Source organism: Spathaspora passalidarum (genome assembly GCF_000223485.1).
Source record: "Spathaspora passalidarum NRRL Y-27907 unplaced genomic scaffold SPAPAscaffold_8, whole genome shotgun sequence".
In the NCBI taxonomy this organism is placed as follows: domain Eukaryota; kingdom Fungi; phylum Ascomycota; class Pichiomycetes; order Serinales; family Debaryomycetaceae; genus Spathaspora; species Spathaspora passalidarum.
In genome coordinates this window covers 734,710-755,524 of record NW_006767432.1, presented here as the reverse complement: position 1 = coordinate 755,524, position 20,815 = coordinate 734,710, and the positions used below count along the sequence as shown (strand labels likewise).

Sequence of the window (20,815 nt, the reverse complement as noted above, 5' to 3'; positions counted from 1 at the left end):
AAGCCGAAAAAAATGATCTTTCTAAATTTCTTACTAATTTCATTTCTAATAGCAAGCGGAATAATGACTGTAATGATACATATATATATATATAAAAAAAAATAGCTACATAATTATTACTAAACATGCAAAGAGTGTTAAACTTGTTCCGGACGTTTTGCATAACTGATTTGAATATTTCTTCCTCCATACAAGTAATTGTTCAAATTCTCAATCGCATTATCTGAAAGTTCGGCTAATTCAAATTGTACCACAGCATTTCCTGATGGTCGACCTGTTATTGGATCTAAAATGATTTCAGCCTTGGTGGTTCTACCAACAGTTTCAAATAATTCAAATAAGTCATCATTTTGAGTGGCAAATGGTAAATTGCTTACATATATGGTATCTGATCTTTCTCCACCAGCAGTTACACCATCGGTAAATTCAGATGGTTTAACCACAGGCTGCGAGCTTGCTCTTTCTCTTTCACGATAAGAGCTTCTGTCGCTGGTGTTACTACCATTGGAAGCACTTGATTGATTACGTCCTGGTCTAGTATCAAGTTTTCTTCCTTCAATTTCATACCCTTGGAACATTTCCACGGCTTTATTAGCTTCTTCTTCGGTGCCGAAAACAACAGTTCCAAATCCTCTGGATTTTCCCCAATTGTCCATTCTAACATCGGCTCTAATGACATCCCCGGCTTTTCTCATCAAATCCTTCAATGCTTGCCAATTTATAGAAAATGGTAAATTACCCACGAAAATTTCACATCCAGGCTTACTAGATTGTTGATGTTGTTGATGCTGGTCTCTTCTTCTAGATTCATAACTTTTATCTCTTCTATTATCATAAGTTTCTCTTCTTTCTCTAAACTCCTCCTTCTTTTCTGGTGGGGGGTAATCCTGTCTAACGAAAATTTCTCTTCCTCTATACTCCGACCTATCAAACTTTTCAATGGCGCTACGAACATCCTCTTTGTTATTGAATTCGATAGTGGCCATCCCACGAGATCGACCACGGTTGGTGACAATATCTGATCTAACAATTGTGAAATCCTTGGAGAAAATATCGGCCACGTCTTTATCAGAACAATCAAACGGAATATTACCAATGAATATAGAATTATCGTAATTTCTTTCCGTCTTGGCACGGTAGCTTTCGTCAGAGGTGCCTCCACTAGAATATTCGGCCCGGGACGAATAATCACGACTTCTGCCTCTGCCATAATCTCTGCGGCCACGATCATGACGATCATAACTGCCATGATCACGTCTTCCTCCACCACGTCTCTCATTGCCATATCCGGATCTGTCTGATCGGTAAGAATAATCTCGACGAGAATATGACGATGTTGTAGAAGCGGCACTGGATTCTACGTCATTATTATCACTGCGTTCACGTACAGGAGATCTCGACCTGTCCTAATTTACCATTCTTGTTAGCATCTATACCGTAATTAAAGCAATACACCTGTAACATACTCTTGAATAATCATCAATGTCCATTCCTTCCATTGTAATGGATTTAACTTAATGTAATTGTAACAGCTTGGTGTTGGACAAAAAAACCACACACTAGTTAAATGTTGAAAATTTGTTGTCTTTGATGATGAAAGTTTTTTTTGGAATGAAACGCACGACCCTGTATGGTTTTGCACGACCTAATTAGTGGATGCCACTTATCGCTATACGAGGAGCATCAGTCTAGCTGTACATCAGTGAATTGAGACTGGATATATGTTCAACGGTAGTTATACTACTGTGGATGTTGACATTCCTCCAGTCACGATCTTTACTCGAAGGTCAACCCTCTGCTATTCTCAAAAGTGTTTTTTTGCAAATTTTCGCAGCAATTCCTCGGTAAATCGTATCGATAATGAAACAAGTAAGTGTTAACATGACTACAACTTTTAGACTATTTACGACAGCGTTCAGTTTCCAACTTATCTAGTATCTCGTAACTAGAATAAAAGTTGTCTGAAGTGAGCAACCAAACAAGTAACCTACTACGAGATCTTTCTTCTCTCAGTGTATTGAACATGCTGAACAAAGAGTACTCCGAATGACCAAGTTGCAACAGATCCTTTCCGAGAAAGCAGACAATCAAACATTCATGCAAAAAAGAACAACATTCAAAGGAACATTGAAAGCTATATCTTTGTTTATGAACTTTTAATTTTATGTGGTCTTGATAAAGTTTTGTTTCAACTTGGTCATTGTGGAAACGGAATATCCCCAACCAGGTATACCAAGAAGATTTCTTTAGTGTTTTCATAAACAAAAAAGAAGCCCCTTCTGGATGTTATTCACAGCAACAAGAAATCCATCTCTTGGATAATATATGCCTTGGTTAATCAATCATTCTTTATGAAATCAAGATTTAACCCTTCCGAAATATTTGCCAGCGAGTGAAGATTTCTTCCTTCACCACTTGCAGTCACACCAAAATGCTACAAGAAATTTCATAACACAACACCCCACAATCAGAAGTGGATTTAACTATGTCAATATTTTTAGAAAAAGCTGAACTTTGGTTTCTCAAATTAATCACTATGCAACAAAACCAATTGAGATTCCCTGAAATACTATCCTCTTTTATCTATTTCAACAACTCTTTGTATTTAGCAGGTACACGAAAGCAATATTTACTATATTCCAACTGTTGTGCAAATATCCCTGTTAGAAAAACCAATATTAACTTTTACTGAAAAGGGGGCAGCTAGCAAGTTTAAATTAGTAAAGCTGCACCTGCCTAGTCAATATGAAAATTGAAACAGAATTGCATAACAGAACCTAGTAAACATATTAATAAACAATGTCAGTATTTTTTTTCGAAAAGGTATCACAAACGGAACCAGGATCAAGGTCAGAATCTGCCAAAACCTTATCAACAACTATACATTGATCGACTTACCAGATATTCTGTAGTTTTGCTACTCTATGAAACAAAGGATTAATGGAAGTAGTGGCAGTTAAAGAAAAAGACAGCTGATTAGAGAGAAAAGTCTTTAAGAGGTTTTGCCGCCATATTTATACTCTCTATACTCTGTGTGAACAGTTACGCAAACATTAATGGCTGCCAGATTTAATATACATTAATAGATACAAAGTAATACACACAAGATCACTTATCAGGAAATGGCAAAACCAACCTTCTTTCAACTTCCGTTTCTTTGTTAACTTCATCTTCCCCGTCAAACTTTAGTCTAACCCTACCGTCTTTTCTGGTTCCTACCACGATAGCAGGGTAGAATGTAGTGGTTTCAGGATATCTCGCCAATACTTTTGTTCCATAAGGATATACCAACAACTCACTATCCTCATCAGGAATAAGCAATATTTCTTTATAAGTAGCTTTGAATGTTTGACCTGGGTTATTATTTTCATCGGGTTCAGGGTCTCTAATTTCGAATTTGTTACCATCACCCAAAACCTTCATAACTTCACATTGAATCCATTCTTCAAAATGTCGGTTCTTGAGTTTGTAAGCGACTTCCAGGGATACCACGATCGGTTCGTTTGGATTGAACTTTGATGTCCAGAATGATCGGCCTGATTTTCTAGTGCTGACATTCTTCTTGGAAGTGGATGTCTTGCTCGATCTGTGCAAGTTTTTCTTTGCAATGGATTTCGTGGCTGGTTTTGCTTGCTCTTCAGATAATTTATCAATTATGAGTTTGAGTGATTGTTGTGATGTTTTGATTAGACGTTTACCAGTGCCAATGTTGGACTTGTGGTCGATTATGTCTTGTTGGAGGGTGGAGTTCGATACGCCCTTGTAGATGTTATTAAATGTTATCGTTTCGTTAGCGTTGCATATGTCTTGGAGGGATGTTACGACAATGTCCCAGTTGCCTTGAAGGTCTACACTCATGATGTATTGTCGTATAAGTCAATCGTATAAGCAAAGTTGGAGTTGATTGTTTTTATTTTTTTATTTTTTTTTTTTAAGTTGAAAAAAAAAAAGAAAGACCGCTATAAATCCGATCACAGGGTAAAACAGACACCGTTTTATACCAAGGGATACACAGAAACTAATAGATGGTATATAGCATGTCAATATCAAATGTGTCAGTACTGCTAAGCAATATCCTACAGCTCACATCAATATGTTATCAACTACATTTCAACAAGGTTAAAAAGTCAATCTATGGGTTATCATATGACATGATAATACTAGCGCTTGTGTCCGCATTCACATCAATGCTTTCCACCATTCTATATTCCTATGATTCGCTAGTTCGACATCAGTACGTAGTACGCTATAGCCAATATCCAGAAATCCCCATATCTTATACCGTACTCATATTGGAAACAGTTATATTCTTTGCATATACTGTTCTATTCAGACAATTATTCACATATAGCAAGTCTAGAAACACCAACCAAGGAATAAGCCATCCGTGTACTTTTCTTCTTAGTACATTCTTTGTCATATTGGTGTATTTAGTGTACATGGTATGTACGTCTGAACCATTATATGTGCTAGATATCGTTGATTTCATATGGATGATAAGTAAGGTATCAAGTGCAGTAAAGTATATACCTCAAATATCTATGAACTGGTTTGGCGAGTGCGTCCGAGGGTTACATCATCATTGGTTATTACTAGAGGGATTAGCGGTGCTATTTATGTTGATCCTGAGATACAGTATGGACGTTCCATTTTGGAACATACCTGTCAACTATCCCAGCTGGTTCGTCATTGGAATTCAAACCAGTTGCATAATCATACTCTGGCGCCAATTCTTAATCTACGCTGAAAATAAACCTCGGTTAAAGTATGCAGAATAATCTATTTCTATTTATCTATATATTTATAGTTTCCCTCCAAGCAATTTAACAGCAAGATGAACACCATAAGTGATCTTTCTATCTTCGTCAATAACATAACGAGGAGGTTCTTGTTCATTAGTACCTGGCACAGCGCGTGGTTGAAAGTCATCCAAGGATAATTCTTGGGTGTGTTTCATCAAATTGTCAATTTCCTGTTTCATCTTCAGTTTGAGTTTGTCTGATTTGGTGATTATCACGGCATTACTTTCAAGGTCAGAAGAGTATGCCCGTTTGGTGTAGTTGGAACTTCCGATGATTGTGATACTTGGCTTCGTTTCATTAGGAATACTAACCCATAACCCCTTTGCATGGTATGACCACCCTTCCGGAGTGTTGACTTCACCATTTTCCCATTCATACACGGTGATGGCGCTATGTTTCTGTTTCACCTGTTGAAGGAATTGTTTGGTGAAGAGAAGGTATGCTTGTGGGAGGTAGTACGACACACCAGGGGATTTATAGAAGGAGTTGGCTTTAGGCGAGGCAGTGATGACTGATCCTTCAGCCTTCCCATTGAGTAATCTGTGTTGGATTTCTGGTAACATGTTAAAGTAACCAGCAGTAAACCACCATTTGATTGAAGGTGAATCCAAATAAGTCAATATTCTAAGGATGGAAGGTTTCTCAGTGGAACTATCTTGATTTTGTGGGAATAATGGTGTGAATTGAGAAACAGGGTAGACAATGGTATCAAAATCAGAACCATCATCAGTGATTGGATGCTGTTTGAGGATTGGTTCCAACAAATGTCCGGAGTCGCTTATAAATCGGTGCAAGTTCATATGCGGTTCGCACGACTTGTTACTAGTTGGCCAGGTCAACTTAAACCCTTGCTTTAACTTACTTTCCGTGACTTGGTAGGATAAACTCAGAATAGCCGTATGAATCCGGAAATAGTAGTCGGTAATTGACTTGTTTTTAAACACGTAATATCGGTCTTGCCTGTTGGTAAAGTAATCTTGGGATAAGTTAGCACCGGACAAGATAATCTCTTCATCGAACCCATACAATTTCATATGTTGCAAGCCCCAACCTTCGTTAATTCTCTTGGGGGTAATCAGTTTGGTTATTCCTGACAAGTGTGGTGTATGGTACATTCTAACATCGATTCGATGCTTGCCATACTTTTCAACAAGACCGACAAGCAAACTTGCACTGCATGGGTTTGGTGCCTCTCTCGTTCCACGTAATGCATCGGTCAATATATGCACTTTCAACTCGTCATTCTTGCTCATAGCTTGATCAATACAATCAATCAAATCAGTCTGTTTCTTACCAATGTATAATGAACTCAAGTAGATTCTGCTCTTGGCAGCACTAATCTTTTGGGTAAGCAAATTGTAGAACTCATCGGGACTACTTAAAATGTCTATGTCGTCTGAATGTAATGCAAACCGAGGAGCTAACGAGTCAAGTTGGGATATGATAGGTGAAAGACGCGGATGGAAGGCGTTTTCTGGCAAACTCGGGTTGGTGGTGAAGGTACGTTGTGGGGTGGTGGGGAGGGGAGTGATACCTCGAAAGTAATTATATATAGACGACAACATCGAAACACGGGTGGTTCTTGTTGATCGAAGCATACAGGGTGTTTTCTGATTTCCACGATTTCAAATAAATTTGTCTGCCCGACTTGAAACTAAGAAAAAAAAAAAAAATAAAAAATTGGATGGAAAAAGAAATTTTTCGTTAAGCAGACAGAAAAATTTTGACAGCGAAGGAAATCAGTGAATAAATGTCGGACTAATTTTAGTCACGTGGGTGCGTTTTATAACCGTTTCCAGCATTTATTTGCATCTAAAATCCTATGTACAGGGCATATATATATAAGGTGTTTCTATCTACTCTTACCACCCCCAGCTTTGATATTAATCACATCCCCATCTTCAACAATATACTTCTTACCGTGCCGATACTGTTTACCTTGACTTTTGAGTTTCGCCTCGTCAAATTTGTCTAAGCCTCGCAAATCTCCCCATTTGTAAACTATACTATTTATAAACGTCAGTTGCAAATCACTATGGATTACACCTGCTGCTTCAACTACAGTTTTTCCCGCGCGTAAATTCCATTGATGAGCTTCCTTGGGACCACAAGTGTAGAACGAGATCAAATGAAGCACATCCTTCATGGCTGAGACAATGTCGCCAATGGCTGATTCTTTCCCGTGCCCAACAGTGTTAATATATTCGGCTAATTCTTCTGCTCCTTCCAACTCGTTTAATTTTGTTTCGTATTCCCCGCTGCATACGATCAATTTATCGTTAGGCGAGTTTTCCTCAATCCATTGTGACACAGGCTGGATAAACTGATTAGTTCCCTTTGCATAATCGTCGGCACTGGTGTTTAAAAGATACACCGTAGGTTTTGCGGTGAGAAAATTCAAACTGTTGATATACTTGATTTCCTCCTCGTTATACTCACCGTTAATCACCTTCACTCCGTCGTATAACATCCCCTCCAATTTGTCAAGCACTTCTCCACACCACTCAATATTATCCCTCTTCTTTTGTTTTTTCTCACGTTCCAACACTTTTCGTTCATTCTCAATGAATTCCAAATCCTTTAATATCAATTCGTCACCTACGACAACACAATCACGCACGGGGTCCACGGTTTTCTCTACATGAGTGATGTCATCGTCGATGAATCCTCTAACCACTTGAAATACCCCATCGACTTGTCTTATATCGTTAAGAAATTGATTGCCTAGCCCAGCACCACTCGATGCCCCTCTAGTCAACCCAGCAATGTCCCAGATGGTTAATTTGGAATTGATCTCCTTCTCACTGGAAAATATCTGTTTATAGTGATTGAGAATAGTTGAAGGAATAGGCAAGATCAGTTTACATGGCTCGATAGTGGCATATGGATAATTTGCAGGATTACTTAACTTCAGCTTGGTGAATGCTTGAAAGAAGGTTGATTTCCCGATGTTGGCGAGTCCAACCAAACCTGCTGATAAGTTGTTCGAAGGACGACCAAGGTATAACGGTGGAGTAGTTGGCACAGGCTTTGCTAGTCTTGTTAGACTGGTGGAAAAGTGTCGGATCATTGAATGCTGATTGCAGGTTTTTTGGTTGAAAAATTATCAAAATTATTTTTGTCGTTGTGAACTAGTTTATCGATTTTAGCCAAGAAATAAGATTTCTTGTACTTCCCTTACAAAGTTATTCAGACATTAAATTAGCCATCTAATCAGACACCAGACACAAGTATCACAGATCAGGAAATCAATCAACCATCATAACTGATTTGCTGATCTTTGCTACTTTAGTCTTTCCTAAAACAAACGTATTAACAATTTTTATTGAACAGAATTAAATCATAACATATCTAGTGTAAATCTATACTCTAATCTAGGGGTCATCTAAGTTTAAAGCAAACCAAACAAAATCAAACTCGTAATCATAAGCTTATATGGGCTGACCAAAGCAGCACCACTATTCAGCTGTTCAACAGCCTTTTTCACATCTTTATTGTAACTAGCCAATCTTTCCAATCCTGCTGGTTGGAACACCTCAATGTTTTCACCACCATCGTATTTAGCTTGAGCCACTTGAATTTCACGATCATCTAAATCAACCAAAAAGTAAACACTTCTTAAAATATCCATTCCCATAATAAACAAGTCTTTTTCTGGAGTGTTGAAATTAAGTTGTAATAAACATCTGTCTCCTTGCTTACCATAGTCTAATGACTTGGCAGGAATAGTAATGGTCTTTCCATAAAAATTAACATAAAAGACAAGTGAATCCAATTGGGAACAACTATCAAAGGAAATTCCCTTCCAGGTTTCATCGTACCAGCCATTAAGCACCTGTTTAAGAGTGTCCATGTAAGAAGATGGAAGACGAGATCTAGTACTTCCAGTATCAAAAATATATCCCACTTCATTACCTGCATCAACGGAATGGCCATTGTAATTAACATCAATTCTACCATTGACCTTAACTCTTGGCATTTCTTCTTCATAAGTAACAGGAACGGTAACCAAACCACCTTCATACTTTCCATGATCAACAGCACCAAATAATATTGAACCAGCTTGTTTCTTGGAGTTCAAAAAGACCAGGTAGGCATTACGTTGGATTACACCTTGATCACGTAATTGTTGGGTGAAACTGTATCCTTCGTCCTTTCTGGGGAAGTTTAAGCCCAAGATACCCATCTTGGCTGATGTCAGTTCAGCAATTCCAAACTTGAAGTCATGAACCACAGCGTTTCCAGCACGAACATCATCCTTACCCCAAGCACCTTCAGTCTTTTTTCCCGAAATATAAGCAACTTTGAAAGCACCACGTTCTTCATCACGAGAGAAAGTTTCGGAATTACCACTAGCAAAAGTACCCTGTGCCTGACAGTTGGCTCCGTTTTCACAAACGACATTATCATTCATCACCCAAAGATATTCACTACCAGTGTCAACAGCAACAGTGACCTGCTCGTTTTGTGAACCGAGTTGCAATGTAGTCAAGAAAAGTTGTTCTCTTGGAGTGACTTCAATAGAAACGGCATCTTTACCAGCACCAACGGCTTGATCTTGTTCTTGATCAAGTCTGAGAATGCCACGCATGTTTGAACGACGATCCAAACCTATTGGTGAACCAAGAATTGTAGTTAATAAAGCGAAAAATATAAATTGCATTGTATTTGTATTTGTATGTGTATGTGTATGTGTGAATGATATAGAACAGAAGTAAAAGTATTGACAATCCAGGGATCCACCACCTCTATTTATACCTCACAAGAACACCTCCTCATCGCATGGCCAGAGCATAGCTTACGAAGTGGAATCACCCATGTCATGACCCATTTGCCTATCCATCCGAGTAAGGCTAGGATACATACTCGGATTAAATTCCAAAAATACAAAAGTTCCTCCTCCGAAAACGCATCTTACTATATTTACACCGAGGCAGACCCTGAAACGGTCGCTTCGGATTATCTTAACTATGAGTTTTATTAACGAAGAATAAGAAAAGTTACATCCGAAAAATTATTTTCCGTGCCACTGTGCACCCGCCGCCTCGTAAACCAAGTCTAGTTCGATTCGATCTGGCATCATGGTTAGTTGTCCTAATGCAGCAGAAAAATAATTTGACTCTTGCATATTTCCGCGGTTTGTCTAACTAAACGCTAATCATCTTGTTGCCAACCATATATCTTCTCCTCTTGTACAATCTTCGGAATTGCACCAACAGGTAAATCTTGAGCACAATGGAATAACCCGAGCTAACAAACACTATAGGTTTACAAAAAAGCCCAAGTTAGATACGAATTAATTCAATCAGTTTAATCAGCGGGATTTTCGGCATGTATAGTGAGATTATTTCCTGGGGTTGCATGTGCTCGCTCACACACACAGGGTAGCCACATTTCCACGTCTTAACATGACAGTACTATTTTTTTAACAACTACGAAAATGAAAATGTGACACACCCCCTGTAGTATTGGCTTACGGTGATGGGTTTGATAGAGGTTCTAGTCCAGCTTTGTAGATCCTACTTTTTTTTCCGATTTGGTTTTATGATGGCTGCTGCATCCTGGCTATTATTTCGAAATGTACAAGTAATCTTCAATACTATCTCTCTAACAGCTTAATCACTACCGGAAAATGTTTAGTTGGTGAAAACTCGAAAACTTAAAAAAATGCCACCCCTCCCCACAAGAACCCTGAAAAAGTTGCGAAAATAAAAAACAAAACAAAAAAAAAAATGAACCGATTCAACCGATAATCTACTCCTATTGAGTCACTGATAAACTGCCAAAACAAGTTAGACCATCACACTTTATTGAGGCTAGACATAGATCCAGCCGCGGAATTTTCCCCTTTTACAGTTAATTCCGTTTGGTCGATGTTGAACTTGACAATGACAAAAAGATGATCCCAGATGAACTGGATCGAGTCCAAAAATTTCGAATGCCCCAGAAAAAGATCCTTCTAATAATCCATCTTTTGAATTAAATCCACCTTCATTTGTTTTAAATTTTGGTTTAACACTTACATAGTCCTGTTAAATAATTGTTGGTCCTAGCTAATCCACTCCATTAGATATTTCAAATTGTCAATTTAATTGAACTTACATACTAGAAGACTCTTATTACAAACGGATATCTCGAAAACATCAAAATTCTTTGCAACTTCCGAAAATGCACAAATCGGACTATTGATCCGCAACTTCCTGAACTAAAATCTAGACTAACTAGTCACATCTATTTCTTATCCTTAAATCATGCCAAATTGATAGGAATCGCCGGATGTGGTCAGCCCTAACTAGATGATCATTCATATAAACCCCCAGTTTTTAGCAGCCGTTCTTGGGTTTTCAATCTTTCATTAATGTGAAAAACTCCACATTTCAAACTTGAAAAACAAGAAAAGAATACAGGAGTACATTCACACGCTACCAAACGACAATTGTTATTTTCTGGTGAAAACTCAGAAATAAAACCCCCCCCAATTGAAGGACGTATTACGATTTCAGATCAACTTTACTACTTATCTGCCATATATTCTCTATTCTAATGTCTACCCGACTGTATTGATGTGCTTTTTAAGAGGCAGATGCCCATTACACGTAGATAAACAAGCCAAGTTCTCGTGTGATCAGTTCTCCTCGGGATTGGACCGTATCGCCAATACTTGCCTTGTAACGGATTAACCAAGAAATTCTAATGGGGCCCGCTAAAAGTTGACCGTTGATATGTACAGCACATAACAATAACTTTTCTAAAAAGAAACATGAAAGTCCTTTTCGTATAATTATGGCTGCGTGATGGTTCATAGGGTGCATCACGGAAAAAACTTCAATTTGGAAATGCGATCCGATGTTTATTTCCTCGGTTAGGACCAAGGTGAGAACATACTTTAATATATGACAAATAACGTTTCTCATTTATACTCTTACAGAGAACAGATAACTATCGTGAAATGACGCAAAGAATGTCCTAAACGCCGCAGATTACAAAGATACATAAGCTTTGTCATGTAGGGGAACATCCAACACAAAGATTTGAACTAATTTTAGTCAATGCATATGCAAGGGACCCCAGCGGAATTTTCGGCATAATGGGTAAAACTTGACTAATTCATACCATCCCGCGCATTTGAAGTATGACACCGCCCCACGTGATGTAATGGGGGGTGCAGCTCGGTTCCTCGGGGTTGAGTTTATTCCGAAGATTCGTAGACGTTGAGGCATCGGATGTAGTTGCAAATTGAGGGTCACGATCCCCTCCCGCATGAGAAGGTTCATCCGCTGGTACAAGATCAAACGATATGAAGATCCTTGGGATATTGTATAAGAACGATGCATGATAATGCATCCAATTGGTGTCAGCGATTGCTCGCCCCGTTGAGCATTGCATATGTTCAAATTGTCGCTCTATTTTATCAATCAATGCTACCCTCTTGTAGACTTGATTAAAATAATTATTGTTTATTAGGTATTCTATTAAGGTATTAGTCTATTTACATCGCGAACTTACTCTTTTCTCTGATCTTCTTACCATATTTGTAAAACAAGAAAGGCACTGGGATCATCGCCACACCAATACACCCAACCAAGGTGGATGCCCATTGAATCTTCATATTGACAAACATTTGCATCGAGAACAATGGGAATGCAGCACCAAAACTACTTCTCAAGAAGGTGTTACCGGCCAAAGCGGATGCAGCCAAGTACAAGTAACAATCAATGATGTAGTTCATACATGGCAAGAAGATTAAAATTAACCCATTACCAACAAAGGCAGCACCAATAGTAGGGACAATCCAATGCACGTGTTCAGGGTATGAACCGGTCCAACCTAACCAGAAAATACCAATCACAAACGTGACTGATCCAATCATCATTGGTGGTAATCTCTCTTCGGCAAGTGGTCTTCCACCATTGTTATCCATGGCGATGTTGTAACGACGTTCGAAATAGATGATAATCAACCCACCAGTAAAGACACCAATAAGCATGGAGATATATGGAAGTTCAGCGACACCTGGTGAGAATCTGTAGTTAACAGAAAAGATCAATGGGATGGCAGTAAGGAACATGTAAAGCATACCGTAGATGAAGGCATTATAAATGGAGATAAGTAAAATGATTGGTTCGGTGAAAAGTAACTTCATTGGTCTAGCAATATTCTTTTCGACAATTTCCTTAAGGGATAATGTAAGTTCTTCATGTGGTGCGTAAATCCCCCAGTTACCGGTACGACGACGCAACATTTCCGCTTTACGAACAAGAATAATTGGATGATGGGTTTCTTCTAAAATAAAAGTGTTCATGACAAGAGCAGCACATCCAATTATACCACACAAGTAAGAGGTCCATCTCCATCCCATATCAGGGTTCTTGACAGTGAATCCACCAATGATTGGCGCCAACATTGGCCCACCAAATAAAATCATGGCAAAAATAGAGATAGCAGTACCTCTAATCTTAGCCGAAAACAAATCTGCCATGACTGCAGGGGCAACAACTAAAGGAGCAGCACCAATAAACCCAGCAAAGAAACGACAAATCATAATAGTTTGTAAATCCTTAGCGGTTGCCACAGCAAATGAAAAACAAACATACCCCAAACAACTGATAACCATAATTATTTTTCTACCATATAATTCGGAAAGAGGACCGTAAAGAACAGGTCCTGATGCAAACCCAAAAACGAAAAGGGAAGTAGTCAATGCTGCTACCGATATCCCAATACCGTATATTTCCATTAAATCTTGTGATGCTTCGGCAAACATGGCTGATCCCATAGAGACTGAAAGTGCTGCCATCCCTACACTGGCGCAAAACAATATCTTTTTCCAAACAGGATAATTATGAGGATGTAACGGGTCCAAAGGACCGTCATAACCGACGGAATATGGGGAACGATCAGGTAACATTGGCGGGTAGGGTCTGTCACCACCCATGGAAGGTAATGGTTCATCGCTAAGTTTTTTTGCTTCATTAAGTAATTCTTCTGCCCCGGTAAGTTTTCTAGAAAGAGTTCTGGCAAGGTCGACATTACTTTCATACCTCAGAAGTTCATCTTGGTTTTCAAGAAGACCGTCGCCGGCATGAAAAGATTCGGTGAGCGAAGGTTGGTATGGCTTGGTCTGGTGCATGTCACGGAGTGACAGTGTTTCTGTATCGGATGAGCTCATGTTTTGTTTTCTGGAACTGTGGGGCTGCAGGTTCAAACTTTAATGAAGAAAAACGCAACAGAAAAAAAAAATAAAGTTTGGAAAATTTTTGTCCTTTTTATAATGACTCCTTCTGCCACCAGACGGAAATATTTTTTTATAATAACTCCGTTTGTACGGCAACGATATCCGTTGCGGAGTGAATTACAGTTTTCCAGGGAGAACAATGGGTGATTAGTTATAGATTTTCCTGGAAGTGATGTACAGTATGTTGCAGTGTGCTTGATTTGCTAGGAAAGTTTATCCTGATCAGTTATAGGAAGGGTCTTTCTCCTATTAGTTGATACTTTCGATGAGCAAGAATAAACCCGATATTTATTTTGTGGTCACTATTTTGTTTAGTTATTTTTTTTATTGCTCAATATGGTTCTAAATCCGTACTGTTATCACCGAAGAACAATGGCTTAGCAGGAGGCTAAAATTAATTTTATTTCACCTCGGCGATTGTTGAGAAGCTCAACTCGGTTAGAAAAGAAAGGATTAACAACACGTCATTGCCGATGGTTCGGATTTACAATGTAAGTGTACTTCAGCTATGTTGACTGCGCCTTATATGGTGTAGAGAATATATGTAGCAAAACAGTATTCAAACTGGTGTATTGTTACGAATTATAACTCGGGCAGTTATACATGCTGTTGGTCAGATCTGACTAATACAAAAGCCGTTGATCTGGATTTGGAAATTTAGAACAATACGGAAAAGTAAATGAGGGGATCTGCAAGCATAAGAAATATGTTTTTGACCTGGTAACTGAAATGTTGTGAATGAGACTGTCTTGATATCTGCAACTTTTGCCGGGTCGCAGATCTAACAGAGAAGCCATTCGACTGTGGATCCGAGTTCGGATGTTTATTACACGGGTCTGTAATTACCACTAATTGTCGTGTTAATTGTTTATGACATGCATTAACGAATGTTTTCAAGATACAATTCTTGTCACAATGTTTTATACATTTTATGAATCATTTATATTGGTAACCATCTCAGGGTTGCCAATATTTGGCCAATCCTTTAAAGTATTGAACACATATTGCACTATATTGCTGATCTGGTGCAAAATGAAACGAGCTCTGCTCAGATCTTGAATATATGACAATGCTCTCCCTACTAAGGATCAAAAAATATCCTCAAAAATTTTTTTTCAGCTATCCAAACGTTTGATTTATATTAACAAATAACTGACTCTACTATATCAATTCCGAGTCGGTGTTCAGGAGTCAATGTAACACGTCTATCAGTGTGTTTATGCATTAGTATTGCCAGGTTAGAGAGGTGCACGATTATACTTAACCCTCCTGCTAGGGGGTCATAACCATTAGTACTAGATACTCCTACATTAATCATAACCACTTCTTTCAACACCCTAGGGGTAGTATAATTTAATCACTAAGCTTCACTGTAATAATCGTAATTATTGTCATGGCAACAACTCAAAGCTATATCAGCCCTGAAAAATCTTTGTTTTTAACTACTATGAACCATTGTCAACTTCGTGGATGCAACATCAACGTGCTGTCTTTTCGCATAGCCGAGGGAATAGTTTCTTAAATCATGGTGGTTACATTATCCAGTGTTTCTAACTATGGAAAAGGGATTAAGCTTTTCCTTCCTTTCATCCACTTACGTAACCTTAAATTCTAGAAATTATAAATCGGGTTGCTTCTCCAGCAAGGGTAGATTTAGACTTCCCTGGAGTTCTGCATTTTACACCAGTCTAAATGGTTATGATCCATTATGGAGAGTTCTCTTGATTGGATTTTCAAGTGGTTGGGAGCACAATGGTTCACTTGCATTACTTCACATAGATGTCGGTCTTTGGTTTAGATCTAGACCTGTTTTTCAGACCGTTGAAGTTCTGTCACACAAAAAGTTGGGAAGTAAAAAGCCATGAAAAATATTCTAGATTTGTCTATATTTAGAAACTCAAATGGTAATCCAAACTAAGGGGGTTGTATTTATCGTATAATATTTTAAAAAGGTTGCAGATGGTGGCCAGAGAAGTAATTGTTGAGAAAAAATAAACCCTGAAAATCTAATATTGAAAAGAGATAATTTTCGGGATTTAGCATGGATACTATAAGTTTCAATCCTTAACATAATTGTTATTTTGGTAATAAATATGTATTACATACATTCACATGTTTATTCAAAATTATTATGTTGCAACGGGAGCAAGTTGCAAAGTTAGCCATTTTGTTGGGTAAGTAAAGCGATGATCGATTTACCCAAAAAGTATGGGGAAAAAAAAAGAAAACAAATACAACATGCCGGAAAAAAGTTGGATGATAAAATTTCACTAAAACTTCCACCTCTGTAAAACTGCCCCCAAAAACCCCCCTACTTTACCATGCCGACCCTGTTTCTTGACCTTCCTGAGGCTATACGAGGCTATATTATCAAATATCTTCCGCAGCAATCACTTATAAACCTTGCCCTTACAAACTATGACCTCTACCACCCATGCATGCGTCAATTATATTCTCGCATCACCATTCAACCTGATCCTCCGTTAAGACCACACCCACAAGGAAGATCGAATGACTTCCATGACTCAGTTCAAACTGTGGTATACGGATTTTCCCATGTACGAGGAAAGTTGATCAAACCGGAGGTGCATATGCGAATGATTATAGCGAGAACCAAAGTTTTGATTCAAGCATTGACTATAAATACTGAATTGATTTCGTATGTTAATCAGGTACACGTGCTTGGGTTTGACAACAATAGCTCATTGGTACAACCATTGCAGGAATTGATCAACGTATTAAGTAGTGGATCAGTTGAGAAGTTCTACGTTGGTAACTACGAGTTGCGTAAACAATTGAATTTGTCTGCTTTAACGAAATTAACTTCACTTGTAGTTGATGATGACGTTCCGTACTTTGGTGATCATATCACGGAAATCTTAGTTGGACAGAACACAAACTTGCCGTCATTGCCCCAGTATTGTCCTAACTTGAGATCATTGATATTACCAGATGACCATGACAAGTATTGGACATGGATAAACCATAATTTACTTCGCCATAAAATACACTTGCCAAAACTTGAAAGGTTTAAGATTGTCTTTAACCTCAATGAATGGGAATTGAACTTACAATTGACCGAAATAATTCCCTGGAGAACGCTTAAGGAGTTGGAATTAGTGATTTGTTACAAAGATGGTGACGATACTGATTATGTGATTGATTTTTATAATCTCATCCCCATTTGTCCAAAATTAACCAAACTTTCCATAGTCCAAGGTGGGATATTTCCAACCCATGCCAAAAACGAAGTATACGATTTGAACACCTTCAACTTTCTCACCAACGTCTTATCCTCGTCACCACATATGATCTACTTGTCCATAAAGCACAAAACTCTTCCGTTGGGAGATTTCCCAGATGGAATGGAAGGTAATTACTTTAGAAGAAGAGATAGTTTTATGAAAGTCTTACCTAAAATCATCAACAATCATAACATTATCCTTAGTTTACCCAACATTTTTGAATCATTTTCCGGATACGAGCAATATATGAACTTGGTTCTTTGGAATGGATGCAAGTGTGAACATTGCAATATATACTTGGACCAACTTGATCATTACCTCATGCATCACAAATATTTCAATAACAAGCTTGGTGCATTCCGTGACTTGAATGCGTCACATTTGTTCACCACTATAGCGCATCAACTTAATAAGAGAATGATCCAGGATGAACTTCTTACCCAGCTTTCTCAACTTCGATTCCCATTGATGAACAAATTATGGGATTTCCATAGTAATGCCACATTCAAGGATTTTAAGTGCTATGAGGAAGAACTAATTGACCAAGGAGAATTTGACGAAGACCAAGATATTCTTCCTAACAAGTACCGTTGCGAATTCGATGAATCGGTTTACATGCATATTCCAGTAGCAATCACTCATTACCTTAACTGGTTAGTTCTTGATGTTCTTAATTTAAACAGGGGTAATGCTGAAGCCGAGGACGAAGAGAAGTTCATGGATGGTGGTGATGAAGAATTCAGATTAAACATGAGGAAATGCATACTTAATGGGGTGAGCTATATGTTTGACCATGAAATTAATGGAACCCATTTTTATGAAAATGTTTATGATGTTGCTTAATCATAGGTATATATCTACGTTTAATAGAGAGACAGGCTATTCTTAGACTCTGATAAGGGGACCAGAGGGGCTCACCCTGAGTCGGAAAAACTACGTGATTGATTCTCTAAAGTATTTCGTATTGTGAGCTTCTAGAACCCTACTCTATAAATTAAATGCATCATGCTTCATGCACAGTTATCAAAATAATCCAAATTAATCCAACGTTTTCTGTATATTTTATTACTTCAATCGATACGCCTTTCCCCGAACCTTCTTTTTCATTGTTCACACTTATTTTTTATGTAACCTAATATTTCTAGTGAGATATTTTCTAATCTGGTTCGCCCTCCAAAAAAAAAAAGAAACCGGTTAAACAATGTACCGTCATACACCTCCCTTATCCATAGCTGCAGGGCGTTCACCCACCAGTGTTTGAGATATTTTCTTTGTAGGGGCGATCTACCAAGGTGATTAAAGGTGGAAATTTTGAATGACGATAAATCCGATGGAGTTAAACAGTGTAAAGCTGCAAGGAATTTAGTCAAAATACATATCAATTTCTCGGCGGATTTTCGGGACCAGTATCAATGTATCCGTTGCGCTGTACCACGATAACGTGCGATATTAAGAGCATTTAGGCGTTTCACTGTTGGTAAAGGTACTTCCATTGTGAAATTCCGAAATAATAACATGGATCACGGAAATGTTGTAGATATTATTAATGCAATTTTTTTTTTCATAAAACTTTACTGAAAATTCTGATCTGTAATTATTGCTCGTAATTAATAATATTTTTGGGTTTCCAAGAAAATGATGATCACGGGCCGTGGAAAATAGTTCCGCATAGTAAACATAAACAAGTGATGTCACTAACAAATCATTATCCCAATCCCTGCAGTATGACATTACGGCAAAATAATGGGGGATTTGATTCAGTGTTTAATCGGACGGCATTCACCTTTTTTCGGTCATTCCCTCATGCTCAGCCTGTGGTACCTGCGTTTATATGCGTGATCAGCATACGGAATCATATGGACACTGACTTGATGTAGTAATCCCGCCGTTATAGTGTTGACTAGTTAATCGTGCATGTATTATTCATGACTTAAACTTGACATATTTCTTTTTTGGTAACTTTTACCGATATTGCTCTTGACTAATCTTTTAACGTGTACGCACACACACACACACACACACACACACACACACACACAAACGCCCATCGGAGGAGTTCAATATATTTTTTTTGTTTTCTTTTTCATCGCCCTATTGTTCGGAATAATTGTAAACCCTGAAATGGTCAACTATTTTTTTGTTGCTCGCAGGTCTTGTTCCAGTATGTAACAGGCGTGGCTTTGCAATAAGGCGATTCTAGTTGCGGCAATTTCATGTAGAATGGGTTAAATTTCCGATACGTAAGAATAATAATTTTCGAGTTTCAGATTCGAGGTAATCACAGGTACTGAGACCAGTTCAAACAAAGGAACACTTCCGATCTAAAACCCTTTTTGTGGAATATTTTCATCGTTGTTTTCTTCTAGAAAGATTTTTTGATGTTTATTTTATGTCATTGCTACTGCATGTTTCCGTGCCGACGTTAATGTTGGATATTACATCACCTATTAACATCAGATTCTCCGATAGCTATTTGATGACCAGATCTAGCATGTTTCTAATCCTTTGATGATACCCTTTGATGATATGAAACAATAGTAGCCACCTTCAGAGTAAAAGTTTCAAAGCAAATGCTGCTTCTCCTCTTCGTCACCTGAAATTTTTCACATTATTACGTTGCAAATGGAACAGGTACGTAGAAGATCTCAATCCCCAAAAAATAATTGTCTATAAAATTTTTAATCAGAAAAATAATTCATGCAGACAAATTTCCGCCGTATGGGCAGGGAAGGTTCCATAAAAAAGAAAATAAAATTACATTGTCTAGAAACTATAAGCGAAATTCAACCACTATCTGTTGAAACAGGAAATCTAAGGTCGAAATAGATCTCATAATCTGACTTTCATGCTTATAGTGTGCACTTCTACAATTGTCAGTGCTGGAATACATGGCCCTATTTAGTATAGGAATCGTTCACAGCTTCAAAAATAATTAAAGTTACAACTAGCAAACTTTAAATTTGAACCCTATAAATTACTTGACTTTATTATGGAACTTTATAATGCACACATTTGTTACATGAGAGGATTATCATTTAATATCAGAAGAAAATCACTACCTTGTAACATAATTGTTATCACCATACAACAAACTCAATTGTGGCTTGGAACCTGCTTGGAACCTGCTTGTAAACTTCACAAGGAAATGTCAAATGTTGGCAGAACTTAAAAGTTTAAAAATCCTCGGACAAACTCATCAAAGAGGAGAATATCTTTAGATATATGCATCTTAGTTCGAAATTTTGAATATTGCATTAGATTACTGGGCATCATTAAGTAAAAACATAAAACCTTCTTAACAGGAGGAAATACAGACATGCAAAATTTTCACCAAGAAGTTTTTACAAAAAAAAAAAAATTACCCCAATATCCTTAACTCTCTCGAATGGCTCCTGCTCTTTAAAAATAATTTCTTTCAAATTTCTTCTATTTGTAGATTTTCATCTCTTCTTCTATAAAAGGGGTTTGGATAAGAGTGGTTAGTAGTGAGACAGGGCCATTTATAACTATCTTGTGAAATTTATCATAATATT

At 37.8% G+C, this 20,815-nt stretch overlaps 9 protein-coding genes across 9 annotated transcripts; 3 read left to right on the top strand and 6 right to left on the bottom strand. All coding sequences in view use genetic code 12, as the record gives it.

The window, feature by feature from the left end:
• Positions 1-52: 52 nt before the first annotated feature.
• GBP2 (single-stranded telomeric DNA-binding/mRNA-binding protein) lies at positions 53-1,541 on the bottom strand (the record flags this gene model as incomplete). The annotated part of the gene is made up of 2 exons (XM_007377901.1): positions 53-1,406; positions 1,467-1,541. 2 exons carry the CDS (start codon positions 1,497-1,499, stop codon positions 138-140), a joined length of 1,302 nt encoding a protein of 433 aa, XP_007377963.1.
• Positions 1,542-3,056: 1,515 nt separating this feature from the next.
• Positions 3,057-3,884, bottom strand: SPAPADRAFT_63808 (uncharacterized protein; the record flags this gene model as incomplete). Its single annotated transcript, XM_007377900.1, has 1 exon — positions 3,057-3,884. The coding sequence occupies one exon, from the start codon at positions 3,856-3,858 to the stop codon at positions 3,109-3,111; it is 750 nt and encodes a 249-aa protein (XP_007377962.1).
• A 90-nt stretch (positions 3,885-3,974) lies between these two features.
• Positions 3,975-6,452, bottom strand: PEL1 (CDP-diacylglycerol--glycerol-3-phosphate 3-phosphatidyltransferase; the record flags this gene model as incomplete). The annotated part of the gene is made up of 1 exon (XM_007377898.1): positions 3,975-6,452. The coding sequence occupies one exon, from the start codon at positions 6,398-6,400 to the stop codon at positions 4,802-4,804; it is 1,599 nt and encodes a 532-aa protein (XP_007377960.1).
• SPAPADRAFT_57630 (uncharacterized protein) lies at positions 4,038-4,778 on the top strand (the record flags this gene model as incomplete). Its single annotated transcript, XM_007377899.1, has 1 exon — positions 4,038-4,778. One exon carries the CDS (start codon positions 4,038-4,040, stop codon positions 4,776-4,778), a length of 741 nt encoding a protein of 246 aa, XP_007377961.1.
• A 158-nt stretch (positions 6,453-6,610) lies between the features above and the next one.
• On the bottom strand, positions 6,611-7,886 carry SPAPADRAFT_63806 (uncharacterized protein; the record flags this gene model as incomplete). Its single annotated transcript, XM_007377897.1, has 1 exon — positions 6,611-7,886. A coding segment is annotated over one exon (835 nt), but the record flags the coding sequence as incomplete, so codon positions are not given.
• A 307-nt stretch (positions 7,887-8,193) lies between these two features.
• Positions 8,194-9,393, bottom strand: SPAPADRAFT_144377 (uncharacterized protein; the record flags this gene model as incomplete). The annotated part of the gene is made up of 1 exon (XM_007377896.1): positions 8,194-9,393. The coding sequence occupies one exon, from the start codon at positions 9,391-9,393 to the stop codon at positions 8,194-8,196; it is 1,200 nt and encodes a 399-aa protein (XP_007377958.1).
• Positions 9,390-9,788, top strand: SPAPADRAFT_63804 (uncharacterized protein; the record flags this gene model as incomplete). The annotated part of the gene is made up of 1 exon (XM_007377895.1): positions 9,390-9,788. The coding sequence occupies one exon, from the start codon at positions 9,625-9,627 to the stop codon at positions 9,784-9,786; it is 162 nt and encodes a 53-aa protein (XP_007377957.1).
• Positions 9,789-12,212: 2,424 nt separating this feature from the next.
• TPO2 (Tpo2p) lies at positions 12,213-14,015 on the bottom strand (the record flags this gene model as incomplete). The annotated part of the gene is made up of 1 exon (XM_007377894.1): positions 12,213-14,015. The coding sequence occupies one exon, from the start codon at positions 13,414-13,416 to the stop codon at positions 12,292-12,294; it is 1,125 nt and encodes a 374-aa protein (XP_007377956.1).
• Positions 14,016-16,355: 2,340 nt separating this feature from the next.
• Positions 16,356-19,157, top strand: SPAPADRAFT_63802 (uncharacterized protein; the record flags this gene model as incomplete). The annotated part of the gene is made up of 1 exon (XM_007377893.1): positions 16,356-19,157. One exon carries the CDS (start codon positions 16,359-16,361, stop codon positions 18,123-18,125), a length of 1,767 nt encoding a protein of 588 aa, XP_007377955.1.
• Between the last annotated feature and the right edge of the window lie 1,658 nt (positions 19,158-20,815).